The sequence below is a fragment of the Balaenoptera ricei genome, chromosome 8, assembly GCF_028023285.1.
Source record: "Balaenoptera ricei isolate mBalRic1 chromosome 8, mBalRic1.hap2, whole genome shotgun sequence".
Taxonomy (NCBI): Eukaryota; Metazoa; Chordata; class Mammalia; order Artiodactyla; family Balaenopteridae; genus Balaenoptera; species Balaenoptera ricei.
In genome coordinates, this window is record NC_082646.1 from 4,047,480 (window position 1) to 4,064,426 (window position 16,947).

The 16,947-nt window shown below is 41.9% G+C and overlaps 1 protein-coding gene across 5 annotated transcripts in view; it reads right to left on the minus strand.

Moving 5' to 3' along the window:
* APLP2 (amyloid beta precursor like protein 2) overlaps positions 1 to 14,408 on the minus strand; it is a 70,480-nt gene extending 56,072 nt beyond the window's left edge. For 4 of the 5 annotated variants that reach the window (XM_059930034.1, XM_059930033.1, XM_059930031.1 and 1 more), the window contains exon 1: positions 14,208 to 14,407. In XM_059930034.1, the coding sequence (XP_059786017.1) occupies positions 14,208 to 14,312 (105 nt within the window). In that variant the 5' untranslated portion in view covers positions 14,313 to 14,407. Of the gene's footprint in view, positions 1 to 14,207 lie in introns of all 5 variants that reach the window. The other variant, XM_059930035.1, reaches the window with a different exon arrangement.
* Positions 14,409 to 16,947: the final 2,539 nt, after the last annotated feature.

Here is a 16,947-nt window from a genome sequence, read left to right on the forward strand (position 1 = left end):
ATTATGGTTCCAATACTGCTGCAAACATTCAACCACTGGCTGGCAGGCAGCATTCTCATGCAATCACTCAAAATATTTGTGCATCGGCTTAAGTACTCCAAATTCAGAGTATGGAAGGCAACTAAAAGTGGTGGCTATTGCATATTTAAAAATGCAGGTAATTCAAATGCCCCAAACCATGAAGGGTGATTCAATTAAAAGTGATGCTGTTGGGCTTCCCTGGTGGCGCAGTGGTTAAGAATCCGCTTGCCAATGCAGGGGACACGGGTCCCGGAAGATCCCACATGCCGCGGAGCAGTTGGGCCCGTGAGCCACAATTACTGAGCCTGCGCGTCTGGAGCCTGTGCTCCGCAACAAGAGAGGCCGCGATAGTGAGAGGCCCGCGCACCATGATGAAGAGTGGCCCCCATCTGCCACAACTGGAGAAAGCCCTCGCACAGAAACAAAGACCCAACACAGCCAAAAATAAATAAATAAATAAAATTTTTAAAAAAAAATGATGCTGTAAAATATTTTAACGGCTTGGAAAGTTATTCAATATGTCAAAAGGCAGGAAAACAGCTTATAAACATATAAGGGAGAATCCATTCTTTCAAAAAACAAAGATGTCCAGAACACAGACTGGGAAAATTTTAAAGTTACTTACCTGGATGGTAAATTACTGTGAATTTCTTTCTGTTTTTTTGTTTTGCTTTTTGTTTGTTTTTAGCTTTACCTGTGTTTTCTAGATTTTTCACAATGACCATATATTTTTCTTTAACACAGGATACACACTAAGAGTCACCATAATAATCATCTGTAAAAAAATCAATTTAGAATCTCAGTCTTTTTTAATGAAAGACTGTAAGAAGTAGCAAATAGGTTCCTGAGATGATACACACTCAAGTCATAACGTACAATGACTGTAAATCTAAATTCCATGACCTGATAGTGGTTTGGTAGTGGAGAAAGATAGAGAAATAACCTCAGAAGAGTTTTCTCTTTACTTTCTGATTACTAAGAATCACCTACTGCAAACTTTTGCCTAAATGTTGACTGTTTGGTAACTTCTCCATAAACCTTTGGTGGCCCCATGCTGACCTGAGATATCCCTTCTCCAGGCCTCTGACCAGGCCATCTGTTCTACCAGTTAGCACAAACTTGAAAGCCAGTTCATCATTTACTGATTGTGACCTTGGTCAAGTTACTTTATCTGTCCATGCCTCGGTTCCTATATCTGTAAAACAGGGATAACCATAGTATGTGTCTCAGAAGGTAGTTCAAAGGTTTCAGTGAGTACATGTAAAACACTATACATAGTAATTGCACCATAAATATAACTATCACTGTTATTATCACTCCAACCACCAACAGAATCTGCCACTCTATTCCTGCTTGTCTATTCTTCTTCCCTAATTACCTAAAGTAACACAGGTTCTCTCTATAAATTCCCAGTAGATATCTAATTTCAAGGGAATTAATTTCCAGTTATGGTCAACTAGGTAATTCAGACCAACCCTCCTGATGAAGACAGCTAGAAAAGCAACATAAAATATTTTTTAAAAGCACTTAGTTAGAGACTTCCCTAGTGGTCCAGTGGTTAAGACTCTGCACTCCCAATGCAGGGGGCCTGGGTTTGATCCCTGGTCAGGGAACTAGAGCCTACATGCCGCAACTAAAGATCCCGCGTGTCACAATGAAGATCCCACACTTGGCAACAAATATCCTGCGTGCGGCAACTAATACTCAGCACAGCCACATAAGTAAATATTTTTTAAAAAGCACTTAGTTAAAGGCAGTAGGGACCTAAAAAGACAGTGAAGATTTCCTAGGTCAGTAACCAGAGGAGGATGAAAGTCTAAGGAGATGAATATAGCTCACAGGGCTTTTTTCCTCTGGGGATGCTGAAAGATCCTAAAGGGAGTCAAGGGAGTAGCTGAGCAGTGCTTTTAACAGCCTGTAAGGACCAATGGGAAAGGGACTGGAGTCCAGGGCAGGAGGGAGAGGAGAAAGGAAACATATTTGGAAATACACTAGTGGTTTGGAGTTGATACCCCAATGCAGGCTGAACCTAGACGGGTAATCCAGAATTGACAGGACTTCACAGAGACTGCAGCTCATCTTCCAATCCTCTCAATCCGTGAAATGAGAGATCCTGGATCTCTAGTTCATCAAACTCCAGGTAGAAGCAAATCAAACATTCTCTGGAGCATAACATTAGCCTAGGCCTTAAATTAATCTATAAGCATTTGTGTAAATAAAACGTATGGCTCATAATCAAAAATAACTTGACAAACAAGGAAACAAAATAACATGAATAAATAACCAGCAGAAACCGACAACAGGAAAAGATCCACAGGGACCCCAAACACAGGAATTACCAGACAGAGACTCTAAGTATACTTTTCATGTTCAAAGACACAAAAGACAAAAATTGAGAATTTCAGCTCTGATCTAGGAACAATTAAAAAAAACAATTTTAAATTATAAAACTGAAAACCACAACAACTAAAATTAAGAACTCAATGGATGGGACTTCATGGTAGACTAGATATAGCTGGAGAAATCATTAGTAAGCCGAAAGATGGGTCAAAAGAAAAGCTATCAAATGAGGCATGGAAAAACACACAGGACAGAGTAACAGTGTCTACAATGTTTGTTTTTGGAGTCCCAGAGAAAAGAGAAATCGGCAGAAGCAATATTTAAATACTTAAATACTTAGATAATGGCTGATAATTGTCTAAAACTGATGAAAGACAACAAACCACAGATTCAAGGAGCTCTACAAGCCGAAGACAGTCAGCCTTCCATATCCTCAGACTGTGTATCCATGGATTGAAACTACTCAGGGGAAAATAAATTTCAGAAAATTCATAATAGCAAAACTCGAATTTGCCACGGGCCAACAATTATTTACATAGCATTTACATTATATTTACAACTATTTACATGGCATTTACATTATATTTATAACTATTTACATAGCATTTACATTGCATTAGGTATTTTAAGTAATCTAGAGATGACTGCAAGTATACAGGAGCATATTTGACGGTTACATGCAAATACTAGAACCATTTTACATAACAGACTTGAGCATCACAGATTTTGGTATTGGGGGTAGGGGTGTCCTGGAACCAATCCGCCAAGGATGCCAAGGCATACATTAAAAAAAAATCCAAACCTAGGTACATAGTAAAATTGCTGAAAATCAGATTCAAAGAGAAAATCTACTAAGTAGTCAGAGATAAGGGACACATTATCTTCAAAGGAACAACAATCTGACAGTTAATTCCAATAAGCTATTGATAATATTGAACATCAGGGTATTTACCAGGAATAGAATGAAGAATAAGATCTTTAAAATGATGAAAGAAATTCTATTCCCGATGAACCTATCTTGCAAGAAAGACACTAAAACAGGTATTTGGTGAAAGAATATATGTCACCAGCCAACCTTAAGAAAATTCTAAAGTGTGTTTTGGAAGACAAAAAATTATCCCAAAACGAAGGTCAGAGATACAAAAGGCATGAAGAGTAACAAAGAGAATATGTAAATCTAAATCAGAGGCTTTCAAACTCACTGCATCTTTGAATCACCGGAGTTTTTAAGAAACACTAATGCTTGACACCCTCCCTCAAGAGACCCTGATGTAATCTGTCTGAATTGGAGTGCAGACAATCTGTGTTTTATAAATGTTCCCCCAGATGATACCAGTGTGCCTCCAAAGTTCATAATCACTGATCTAAATTCATTTGATTGTATAAAACATGGCTTGTATGAGGTCTTCTGGGGTTTAAATGAAATTAACATACATAACAACAATGGCAAAAATGTTGAGAGGGGTTAAATAGAGTTAAAGTGTTCTAATAACCTTCTACTGAGCAGGAAGAGGGCAAAAATACCAATTAATATAAGACACTGATTAAGTGAAAGATATTGAAATGTCTAAAGTAACCACTAAAGGGAAAACAAAAGATTATACATGTTCCAAAGTAATGAGAGAGAAGTAAAATAATAACCACCTGCAAAGGAGTTAAATAAGGGAATAAACATAGCAACCTAAATGTCCATTGACAGGTGAATGAATAAAAAACTATGGTGTGTGTACACACACACACACACGCACATGCGCGCGCGCACGTACACACACACACACACACACACACACACACACACGAATATTATTTAGCCATGAAAAAGGACATCCTACCATTTGCAACAACATAATCCCCTTGAGGGGATTATGCTAAGTGAAATAAGTCAGATGGAGGAAGATAAATACTGTACAATCTCACTTATATGTGGACTCTAAAAACACTGAACTCATAGATATAGAGAAAAGATCACTCATTGTCAGAGGTGGGAAGTGGAGGTTGAGGGGTGGAGGGTGGGCAAAATAGGTGAAGGTGGTCAAAAGGTACAAACTTCTAGTTATAATATAAATAAGTCCTGGGGATGTAATATACAGCATGGTGACTATGATTAATAACACGGTATTGTATATTTTAAAGTTGCTAAGAGAGTTAATCTTAAAAGTTCTCATCACACACACATGAAAATATGTAACTGTGGTGATGGATGTTCACTAGTCTTACTGTGGTGATCATTTCACAACACATACAAATATCAAATCATTATGTTGTGCACCTGAAACTAACATAATGTTGTGTGCCAATTATAATTCAATTAGAAAAAAAGAAAAAAAAGAAACATAAGAACCAGCAGAGCAAACAAAAAACACTAAATAAGAAGGCAGATGAAAACTCAAATACTTTAGCAATCACATTAAATGAAAATGGACTAAATATTCCAGTAAAAGACGAACTCTGCCTCATAAGTTAACAAAAGAAAAAGCAACCATAAACACATCTAAAACACAAAGATGGAAACAGTAGACCAAGTGTTGATAAAGGCAAAAACCTTACTGGAGATAACAAGGGAAACTATAACTCTGAGAAGTCCAATTCTTCAGGAATAGATAGCAATTTTAAATCCATAGGCATCTAATGACAGCCTCAAAATAAGCAAAGCAAAAATTGTCAGAATGACAAGGAGAAAAAAAACTTTCCCAAAATCACAGTGGGAGATTTTTAACATACCTTTCTCAATAAAAGAAAAAAAGATTTAAAAAATCATAAGAATAAAGATCTGAACAACATGAAAACAGCATGATCAGAATACATGTAAAACACTGGAAGTAACAACTACAGTATAAACATTTTCTCTATGCACACAACAAAAATTCTATCATAAACTAGGTCATAAAGCAAGTCTCAATAAATTTGAAAAAACTGAAATCATACAAACTAATTCTCTGACCACAATGCAGTTAACTTAGAAATAAACAGCAAAAAGACAACCAGATAATCTCCACATCTTTGGAAATTAAGAAGTGTACTTCTAAATTACCTGTGGGTAAAAAAATTAAATCACAATGGAAAAATCTATTTTTTTACTTGAATGATAATGAAAATATTATATATCAAAACTTGCATGTTGTTTAATGGTACAAATTTGTAAACAGCAGATAAACTCTGGAAATCTAACATTCAGCACAGTGATTATAGTCAACAATACTGTTTTATAAACTTCAAAGTTGCTAAAAGACTAGATCTTAATAGCTCTCACCACCAAAAAGAAATTATAATTATGTTTGATAGAGGTATTAGCAGCAATGGTACAATGGTAAACATACTGCAATATATAAATGTACCGAATCACAACACTGTACACTGTAAACTTACACAATGTTATATTCAATTATATCTCGTTTTTTAAAAATAAAAGGAAAGAAATTAAACTGTCACAATTCACAGAATATACTCAGAAATTTTAAAAATTACAGATAAATTATTAGAATTAGTACACAAGCTTAGCAAGACCGCTGAATACATGATCAATTTGAAAATATCAACTTCATTTCAACAACCACAACTAAATGACAATTTTAAGATGCCATTTACAATAGCATTTTAAAAATCAAATATCTATAAATAAATCTAACATAAGATGTACAAGATCTCTATGCAAAAAGCTATAAAACACTGAGGGTAATTAGAGAGGACCTAAATAAAGGTATATGCCATGTTTCTGGATTGGAAGACTCAGTATTGGAAAAATGTCTACTTTTCCCAATTCAACTACAGGCTCAATGCAATCGAATCTAAATTCCAACCAGTGTTTTTGGCTAAATGTGGCAAATGTAAATGGAAAGAAAAGAGTTAAGGAATAGTCAAGACATTACTGAAGACAACCAAGGCAGAAGGGCTTGCTCTAGTAGTTATAAAACCTTATTATAGGTACTTCCCTGATGGCACAGTGTTTAAGAATCCACCTGCCAATTCCAGGACACGGGTTCAAGCCCTGGTCCAGGAAGATCCCACATGCCACGGAGCAACTAAGCCCGTGCACCACAACTACTGAGCCCGCGCGCCATAACTACTGAAGCCCACGCGCCTAGAGCCTGTGCTCCACAACAAGAGAAGCCACCGCAATGAGAAGCCCGCGCACCACAATGAAGAGTAGCCCTCGCTCGCCACAACTAGAGAAAGCCCACGCACAGCAACGAAGACCCAACGCAGACAAAAAATATAAATAAATAAATAAAATTATTAAGAAAACAAAAAAACCTTATTATAAAGTACAGTCATTAAGACAGTGTACTCTTGGTACAGGGATAGAGAAGAGATCAATGGATTAGGAGAGCCCAGAAATAGACTCACCCGTACAGAGATATTAATTAACAACAAAGGTGGCATGGGAGAACAGAAGGGAAAGGAGACCTTGACAATAAATGGTGCAAGTTGGATAGCCATACGGAAAAAAAAATAATAATAAAAAGACCAATACTTCATATCTACACAACAATCAGTTCCAGGTAAACTGTAGCTCCACATGTGACAGGCAAAACAAAAGGCCCCTAGTAGGCAACAGGAGAATAACTATGTCCTCAGGGTGGGGAAAACTTCTCACATGGGACACAAAAAGCACCTACCATAATTTAAAAAAATAAAACTGATAACTTAGACATTAAACCTGAGAACTTCTTCTAAAGACATCATTAAGAATAGCGTAAAAAGGCAAGCAGCAGAGAAGACAGTATTATCTCAATAATCTCAAACCAGAAACATTCCAAATGTCCATCAACAGTAGAACAAATTGTGGTTTCTTCATACACTGGAATACTATACAGCTGTGGAAACAAGTGAACCACAGCTATGCTCGTCAATCCAAATGACCCTCAAAAACATGTTCAGTGAAAGAAGCCAGATACTCAATATATACTGAGAGATTCCATTTATATAAAGCGAGAAAACAGGAAAAACTAAACTACAGTGTTTAGGGATGAATGCTTGGGTGGTAAAACTATACAAAAGAAAAGCAAGACATCATCACCATAGATGTCGGGATAATAGTTGGGGGAGAAGGAGGGGGAGGGGGAAGTGGGGGAGGGGAATGTTCTATTTCTTGACCTTGGCAGTGGTCACGCAAGTATGTTTTATGAAAATACATTGAGCTATATAACTTTTTTTCCTTTGTGTATTTAAATTTTTAAAAGCTCAAAAGTATTCCAGGCTTGAGACGTGGGTGGAGAGGGCTGCAATGTTGCCTTGAGCGCTCGGCACCTTCATGAGCACAGGGTTACCCTTACTTTCAGTTCAAATATCTTAGCATCGTTGCCTTCTACAATCATCCTAACATTCTCGAACAATTAGCACTCTGCACTGATAAATATTTATTACAACTCTAAGAGCCTGGGTAAGTTTCTTTGGAATCCAGAGAGATGAAGGGGGTCTCTCTCAACACGAAAACATGAGTGGGAATGCTGAATTCCCAACTCAAGGTAAGAGTTACTTCTGGAAAGGAAGGTTAATGGGATGGGGGAAAGTTCAAAGGAGGCCTAACAATGTTTTATTTCTCTACTGATGATGTTTTAGTTCTTTAAAAAAAAACAAACTAACAGGCTAAAGCAAATACAGAAAGTGCTAAAATTTAAAAAAACTGGGTGGTGGATATGAGTATCTTTTATATATTTACTGTACTATGTTGGTCATATTCATAATTAAAGGCTCCTATACTCTTCACACTCTTACTGGCTCATTTCTCCAGGTAAAAATTCTGCTTCAGCCTAGGTAAGTCATCTATTTAGCCTTCCAGAGCCAATATATAAAAATTTGACAATGCTTACATTCTTCACCAACACTAAATCCCACGTTTTCTTCTTCTCCAGGCTAATTACCTCCCTTACAAATTTTTACATACTTCTCCATTCCTGCCTTTCTGTTCTGGATGGCAATATCCCTCAAAAGGATGTGCCGAGATCCTGACAAATCACCTGAGAGGTTCCTTTGAGGTCTCAATTTCACCGGCAAACTTTTAACTCACAGATCATTTAGGTAAGAATAAATTCATTCTTTTTCTTTCCAGCCAGCCTAGCTATATAACCTCCCAAACAGATAATGCCCTGGTAGCAGATGTTGGGTTGCTATCTACCCAACATCCACAGCCCTCTTTTCCAACAGAACCCAGTGTGCAGTCTAAGCCTATCACAGCACCACCATCCCCTCCCCACCCATGACTGGTGTGGCTGGAAGCACCTGATATAATTCTGTACAGTAAGACTTGAGGGGTCTTGTGCTGATGCGCTCTGAGAAAGCCGCACAATCCCCTGGATGTTATCAAATCGAAGCATGTTCTGAAACTGCAACAGCCATTCTGCAGCCACAGGAGGCGTGAGGCTGAGGAAGGCAGAGTAGAAAGGTTGTGCTGAGCTATTCGATTAACCCACACCACAGGTGCCCCACTCCAAATGCTGATTGACTTTTTTCTGGACCACAATCTTATTCCAGTCATGTTGGTTACTGTGTCAGCCTCTTCCTAATAGTTTGTCTATCAACTTGGCCAATGATCATAGATCTGGTGCCAGTAACCTTTTCTCTTCCAAAGAATCCCATACACTGATTTTGGTAAGATTCCCCACAAGTGGTCACCGTTTCTTTCCTTAAAATTTATCAGAATACAAAGATAGAACAAGCTTACCCCTCTTAAAAAAAAAAGAGAACTTGCATATTATATTAAAAGGCATTAGACGTTTTTTTTAAAACCTATGGAAAATGTGAAAAGGCAAAGTCTCCTGTAATTACATCCTTCAAAGATAACCACTGTTAGCAGTTCGGCATATATTGATTCATGATAACATTACAACATCTATGAAATTAGCTTCTTTTAAAGAAAATATTCACATCAGGTTTTTTGATAGTGGAGAAAACAGGTAGACAGGAGTAAAAAGAAATCTGCAACCAAAACACCCTGATATAGAAGAAAGAGTGAGCGACAGACTCCGAATAAGACAGACCAATTTTCACCCTGGCCCTGCTGCACTGCCTTGAACCCTCTGCCTCACCTGACTCCCGTTTTAGGTATGGATACGAATACCTACTTCACCAGACTTTTGAGGACTTACATAAGATAATGTCCCCAGATGAGTTCTGTTGGCTTTTTGTTTGCTGGAGTTTGTTTTTCTCTACCTGCACATAAAAATCCCCTGGGGAGCCTGTGACAATGAGAATCCCAGATATCCTCAATGAGAATCTCTGGGGGTAGGGCCTGGAAATCACATCATGCAAGTGCACTGCAGAGGAAAAGGCCCTATGCATAGTTGCTTTTATTACTGCACTGTTTAGCATCTAACACAGAACCTGGTAGCAGTGTTCAACAAACACCAGTGGGATGAATAACAAATGAAAAGTTGTATTTTAAAAATAGATTATAGTTATGTTTCAAAAAGTTTCATTAAAAAAAAGCCTTCATGATGTTTATTTAAGAAAATTTCTCTCAGCAATAAGGTAGTTAGTTATTAGTTATACTTGATACAAAGGACTGGAACTTGTTTCTATTTGAATGAGCCTACATGGCTCACTTTCCATCCTAGGACATAAACCAAGGTACACTATACGAAACTTAATTAAGAGTCAAGGTAATCTAGTTTATCTCACTAAAAAAAACAACTCATGAAAATTGGATTATGGGCGATTTCGAATTCTCAAATGGCCTCCCTCCACAGACTTTACAGTTACTGTACAAAAATTTATCCCTACTTTTTATCACACAGAAAACTATTTTCTTTCAGTAGTTCATTTTAGAACAATTCAAAATACTAATTGTTAGGTACCAGCTTCAATACGCAATTTATGTGTCACTTTGATATAATGTATGTACCTGAGAGCTCTAGGAGGATACACACCACACCAAAACGTTTACAGTGAGATTTCCCCGGACGACACAATCTCAGATTATTTTTCATTTCTTATTGTTCAAATGCATTTTAAATTTTTACAATGAATATGCACTCCCTATATAATTTTTCTTGTTATTTTAAAAAGAAAATGCAAAACCCCAAGAATTCAGTAAGAGTAATATAATTAAGGAATCTTGAAAGGTTTTTAAGTTTTGATTTTCCAGAGTTGAAACAATATCAGATAAGTTAAAAATATGATTTTTATATTTGGAAAAAAATTAACCCTTCACATATTATTGCCAAGAATTCTAAAGCTCTTTAACAATAACAACAAAAAAAGCATGTTTTCAAATGCTATGAAGGACATTATTGGTTCAGTTGGCAAAATGGAATACAGACAGCAGACTTGATCAAAGTATTGTACCAAAGTTAAATTTCTTTAAGCTGATAACTGTACTAAGCTTATGTAGGACAACTTCCTTGGTTCTTAGGAAATACTCACTGAAGTTTTCAGGGGTAGAGGGACATGATGTATGCAACCTGCTCTCAAAACGGTTCAGCAAAAAATACGTAATAACAAAATGAATGAAAAAGCAAATGCTGAATAGGAGAAATGTTAAATTGATGAATCTGGGTAAAGGGTATAAGAGCTGTTCGTACAATTTTTATAATTTTTTGTAAGCTTGAAATTATTTCTAAATAAAAATTCTAATTGAAAAAAGTAACAGAAAAATATTCAAAATTGTTCTTAAGATCATACTGGACCAACTTTAAGCAAGACTTTATTGGGGGAAAAAATAGCAACATATTTAAAAATTGTGCTCATAAAAACACTCACAGCAGCACCAACCTTAAGCAAGAAATTAAATTAGCATTGTCCAGTAGATATGAGTTACATATGTTGTATTTTCTAGAAGACACATTAAAATTAGAAGAAACAGGTGAAACTAATTTTAATATATTTTACTTAGCCAATGTGTAATATTATCATTTCAATACACTCAATATGAAAATTATAAATGAGTTAATTTACAAGTTTTTTCATACTAAGTCTTCAAAATTTGGTGTGCATTTTACACCTACAGTACACCTCAATTCAGATGCTAAATTTTCACAAGAAATACTGGATCTGCATTTAGATTTCATAAAATGTATCAAATAGTTTAAAAAGCAGACTCATATACCAAGTTGTTTCAAACACAGTTAAATGTTTTCCAATCACCAGAGTGTTTTTGAATATAAATTAGCTAAAATTAAATAAAATGGAAAGTTCATTCCTCAATCACAGTAGCCACACTGCAAGTGGCTACACTGTGGGACAGCCCAGCTTTAGAGGATGAAACAAACGCCCGCGAAAGGAGGGCCTGATATGCCAAAACTTAGCTCATCACATTTATCAAACGATTTTAACATGGTTATGAGGTTAACAGGCTGATGTCCCTATCGGAGGCATTGGTATCTGTCCAGGTCATAATGTGACATCCCCTCCACCACCAATCAGAAATATCAGCGCAAAGCTTCTTGATCCTCTGCCTCAGACATCATACGTTGAGTTTCCTGAAAATTGACTATCAAAGGGCCCACTCATTGTAAAATGTGGTGGAATGAACTGGCTCTCAGAAGCCTCAATGTCCACTGTACAGAGTGCAGAATTTCAGCACAAATACCGTCTGAGAATCCCACATGGGAGCAGGCCCACGACTGAACTTGTCTCAGATTTAACAGAGGAAGTGACCCTGAGTACAGAGACTTTTTCTTTTAAACAGGTGTAAGAGATTAATTCAGTCAACACCAAGCAACACTCAAGATTTGCCAATCAATAATTCTGTGCCAAGCAATTTGATCAGGGATTTGGCTAGAATCCTTTTGGCTAATCTCAATAAGGACCATCCCAAAGCGAATCCTGATTTAGGCCATCCTCATCTAAATCAAGGCTTAGGCAGTCCTTTGCCTGAAAGCAAATAAACTAAATCAAATTATATACATACGAAGGAAATTCTGCCTCTTGGACAAAAGGAAAAACCATTTGAAAGATAATTTAGCAAGTATGGGCAAAAATACAGTTCCAAAGAAGTTTCATAACACAGCATTCAAAACCCATTTTAGGGAAATGTCTAATTCCTACTTTCTGTCTAGCCAGACTTTCCGATTGAACAATGATGTGGGTAATAATCAAATTTAATCCACAACAGCTAATTCTGATATTGTTCATTTCTCTTTCTCTGCAGGCATCAAGTATTAATATTCCATTTAAACCTGAAAGATGTACTTTAAAATTGATGGACCCTTTTTTGTGAATTCACTAGTGCCTGAAGTTACTCATACCTCTGGGAAGTGAGGTAAAACAGTGTGAACAATGGTTTTTGACATCCTGACCTAAGAGTTAAATTCTATGTTCCATACAAAATCTTCTTCCTTCCCCTCCCATCCCAATGATCTAGCTTGCTTCCCTGCGACACCCTATTGGGGACCACAGATATAAATCTAACTAACCACTGTGTGGAAACGAAAATAATCCTAATCTAAAAGCATGCGTATATAAACATTAACTATTTCTACTTAAAACTTCTCCCCCCGCCCCCGGCCCCCCAAGAATCAAAGCTTTACGCAGGATGAATACAAACGTTTTAAGCCGTTCCATCGGAGGTTTGTTCTTGATTAGATTTATTCTAATCGTGGAAATATTTACACATTCTGCAGAAGAACACGTTCTAACTGTGGGTTTTTATTAGAAACTTCTCAGTCAATGCCTAAGTAATCAAATCCAGTCTCACTTCTCTCTGAAATTAGCGAACCACGCAGAAATCCATTGTAATTTTTAAAATAGCGAAGGGGGGAAATAAACTACACACCCGAAACATTCCAGTCCGACAGTTCAAGCACTATTTCGAGAAGGCAAGTAAAAATAAAGTCCCACGTCTCCCTCAGGAACAGAAAGGTTTCTGTGAAGCGGCCACGTCCAGGCCACCCTGCAGGACCCACGGACCTCAGCAACGCCGCCTGTCCCCGCGGCCCGACCCCAGCGAATCACCCAGGAGCCCAGGCGCTGGAACATCCTCCCGGCACAGAGATGCCACGGGGTTATCAGGTGCAGAAAAACTACTTACAGCAAAGAAGTACGATTAGACAAGAGTCTTCACAACGTATTCACGGCCACCGCGTCCCTGCTCGCTGAAACCCACCACAAAAGGGAGCAACACAGCACAGCAGCAGAGAGGGGTTTCCCCTTGTTTATTAGACTCAGGCAAACGGCTATATTTAACAATTCCTCCCGAAGGCCCGATGCCAGCGCGCAGGATCTGGAACGCGAGGCACACAGGAAGGAGAGGGCACACCCGCTGCGGGCTGCGGAGCTTCTCCGGTGCAGCCCGAGAGGCGCTCGCCCCGCATCGCGGCACTCCCCCGGCGCCGAGCCGGGACGCCCGCATCCCCGCGGATCGGCCCACCTCGCCAACAAAGGCCGCATCCGCCACTCCCCGGTGGGAAGCCCCGGCGCCGCGCGGGGAGCGCGCTGCCCGCCCCAGCCCGGGGCCAGGGTCTGCACAGCCGCCCCCGGAGCGAGCCCAGCCGCACCGGGTCTCGGGCTGCGGGCCACCCCGGGGCGCACGGCAGAGGCTCGCGTGGTCCCGGGGGAGGGCGGGGTGGGCGTCTGGGCCGCGCGGGGTCCCCAGAGGATGTGGCGCCGCCGCGGGCGGGATGGGGGCTGGGGCGGCCGAGGCGGCCCGCCGCCCCCCGCAACCCCGATGCCTTTCATTTGGCCTCTGCGGCATCGGAGGCAGCCCGACCTCCAGCGCTAAGCGCTGCGCCAAGCAGGGGCGGGCGGGGGAGGCGCGCCAGACCCGCTGCAGCGCCGGACCACCCCCACCGCCCCGCGCGACGCGCCCCCCCGGCCGGCCCGGACCCCGAGGCCCGCCCGCCCGCCCGCCCGCAGGCCGCGCTCGCTCGCGGGCGCAGGAGAAAGGGCTCGGGCGCTCGCCCGGTGCCCACCTCAATGTAGCCGGCCAGAGCCGCGGCGGGCGCCGTGAGCCCGAGCAGCAGCAGGACCAGGAGTTTGCCCGTGGCCGCGGCGGCCGCGGTCCCGGTGGCCGCCATCCCTCGCCGGGTCGCTCTAGCGCTCGGCGCTCAAGCTCACACACACGGACTCGGGAGCTCACCCCACCGCGACCCAGAAGCATCTGAAGCCTGTTCGCCGCCGCCCCGGGGGTTTTACACCGACCGGAACTGACTTCACAAAACCACGCCCTCCATATCCAGCGCCCAATGCCAGCCCGCAGAACTGCCGCAAGACACCGCCCCTTGTTCAGCCCAGATCCAATCAGGGGACGGAAGGGCCCACACCTCCCGCCGCCCCAGCCGCGCACCCCCGCCCGGCCCCGCCCCCAGCCGCTGACGCCCCGCCCCCGCCGCGACCCCGAGGCCCCGAGACGCGGGGGTGTACGCGGGGGTGTGCGCAGGCTGGGTGGGGGCCTGCAGCTCGGCCCGGGCGGGGGCGCGCTTCGGCCTCTGGAACCGTGCACGGTTGTCTGCCCGCAATGCGCCCGTCTGTTCGCCTGCAGCGGCCTGATACGGACACGCCCCACTCCCCGCCCCTGCGGGGTATTTTCCAGATTCCTCTGGGTACCGCCCTCTTTGGGGTTCTGAAAATGATTTTATTAAAAACAGGATAAAAAAAAAAACCAGGATGAATTGTTCCGAGTCCGGGCAGGTTTGCAGAAGGCCCTCCCCCCGGGCAGAGGAAGGGCTGCCATGAGGCAGCTTTCCTCTGCTTCGACCCCGCGCAGGGCGCGCCCCTTCCTAGCGCGCTGCCAGCCCGGAGCCGGCTTCGCCCTTTCCTCGCCGCTCCGCTCGGCCGTGTTTCCACGCTTTTGACCTCTGTTTATTAGGCCTCATCCTTGCTGTTCCTTCCCAGCGGCCACTAGAGCCCGGGATAGCTTCCTCCCACTGGAGACCAGTAGTGCAAGGACAACGTTGACCTCAAAGCCCAGGTCCCCTTCCTCGTGTATTTTAGGAAAAGATCATTTTTCTTTTTTTCTCCAGTTTAAGATCACTAGCAAGAGACCTGCTTCTCTTTGCCTTCTTGCTCCGCTGCGTTTCCACTTTCAGTCGGGAAACATTCTGCTGCCCGGGTTCACAGCTGGCACGGCCTCGCCGCGGCTGGGGCGCCTCCGGCTTTGTTTCCTTTCAATAGCCGCGAGATTTATGGACCACCCTGTGCATAGTCCTTGCTAGTTTCCAGATGAATAAAGAACAGGGTCTCTACCCCAGGAAACAGACAGTAAAAAGGGAGACACAGCGTCCACGGAGTACACGCAGAGTGCAGCAACGAGGAGAACGCTGGATTTTCCAGCCCCGCTGCGTGACGTGCCCATTCCTGTGGTTGAACAGGCTCTACCCCATTCCCCAGAGACAGCCGGCCCCTTTCCACTGCAGAGCTCTCCCCATGCCTGCACTGTCCTCGCTCCAATATTTACCTGTTGAAAACCTTTTCATCTTCCTCTGCTCGCTTGGAGGTAAAATCATCTGCTTCTGAATACCCAGAGCGCTATTCCCCACTCTGGCACTTGCTCCCCTAGTTATTTCCGAAGCTCTCCTGCCACTGACAAGGCATGGGTATGTAATACTGCAGGGCCCCTCACCCCGGACACCTCAACACATGTTTGTGCAGCGTCACTGAAACCAGTTCTGCTGGGTTCTGGTCCTAGTTCAACGGTTGCTGTGGACTGAAGTGTATCCTCTCCAACATTCACATATGTTGAAGCCCTGACCCCCAATATGATGGTATTTGGAGATGGGGCCTTTGGGAGGTAATTAGGATTAGATGAGGTCATGAGGGTGGGGGCCCTCAAGAGGGGATTAGTGCCCTTATAAGAAGAGACCAGAGAGCTTGTTTCCACCATCCACCCACCCCCATCCCCACGAGGACGCAGAGAGAAGGCCAGGAAGAGAGCCCTCATCATCGGGAAACCAAGCCAGCCAGCACCGTGCTCTTGGACTTCGCAGCCTACAGAATTGTCAGAAAGAAAGTCCTGTTGTTTAAACCACCCAGTCTGTGGTATTTCGCTATGGCAGCCGGAGCTGACCGGTGTAGCTGTATAACTATGGGCAAGCCCTTCATCATGTGGACTATCTTTCCTCCCCTGACAAGTGTAAATATTAAACACCTGTCTTACTTTCCCAATTTGTGTGATTCAATGAAAAATGAATGTACAGTAGAGAAAAGCATGAAGTGCAATTTTCTGTGAAAATATGCATGAAATAGTACCAAGTGACTGTGAAAGTCCTAATTCTGTTGTGGACCCTTGGATGTGTCCTACAGACCCTCTGGGACCTGTTTCCTTGCCCACAAAATCAGGGACTCAACTCAAGGACGTCTAAATTTCTATGAATCTAAATGCTAAGAGAAAAGCAAGTGAAATTCCCTAGGTTCGGAGCAGTGGCCCCAATATTCATGCTTTTGGGACTGTGTATGCAAGGCTGAACTCTAATATCATGGAATAGGGCAAGGAAATGTAGAAAAATGACCTGGGGGTTATCTGTCTAAAATTATTTATGTCCTGAGGACTTCCCTGGTGGCTCAGTGGTTAAGACTCCATGCTTTCAAGGCAGGGAGCATGGGTTTGATCCCTGTGTCAGGAAACTAAGATCCCACATGAAATAAATAAATTAATTTAATTAAATAAAAACCTTAATATGTTTTAATTAATTAATTAATTAATTAAAATAGGTC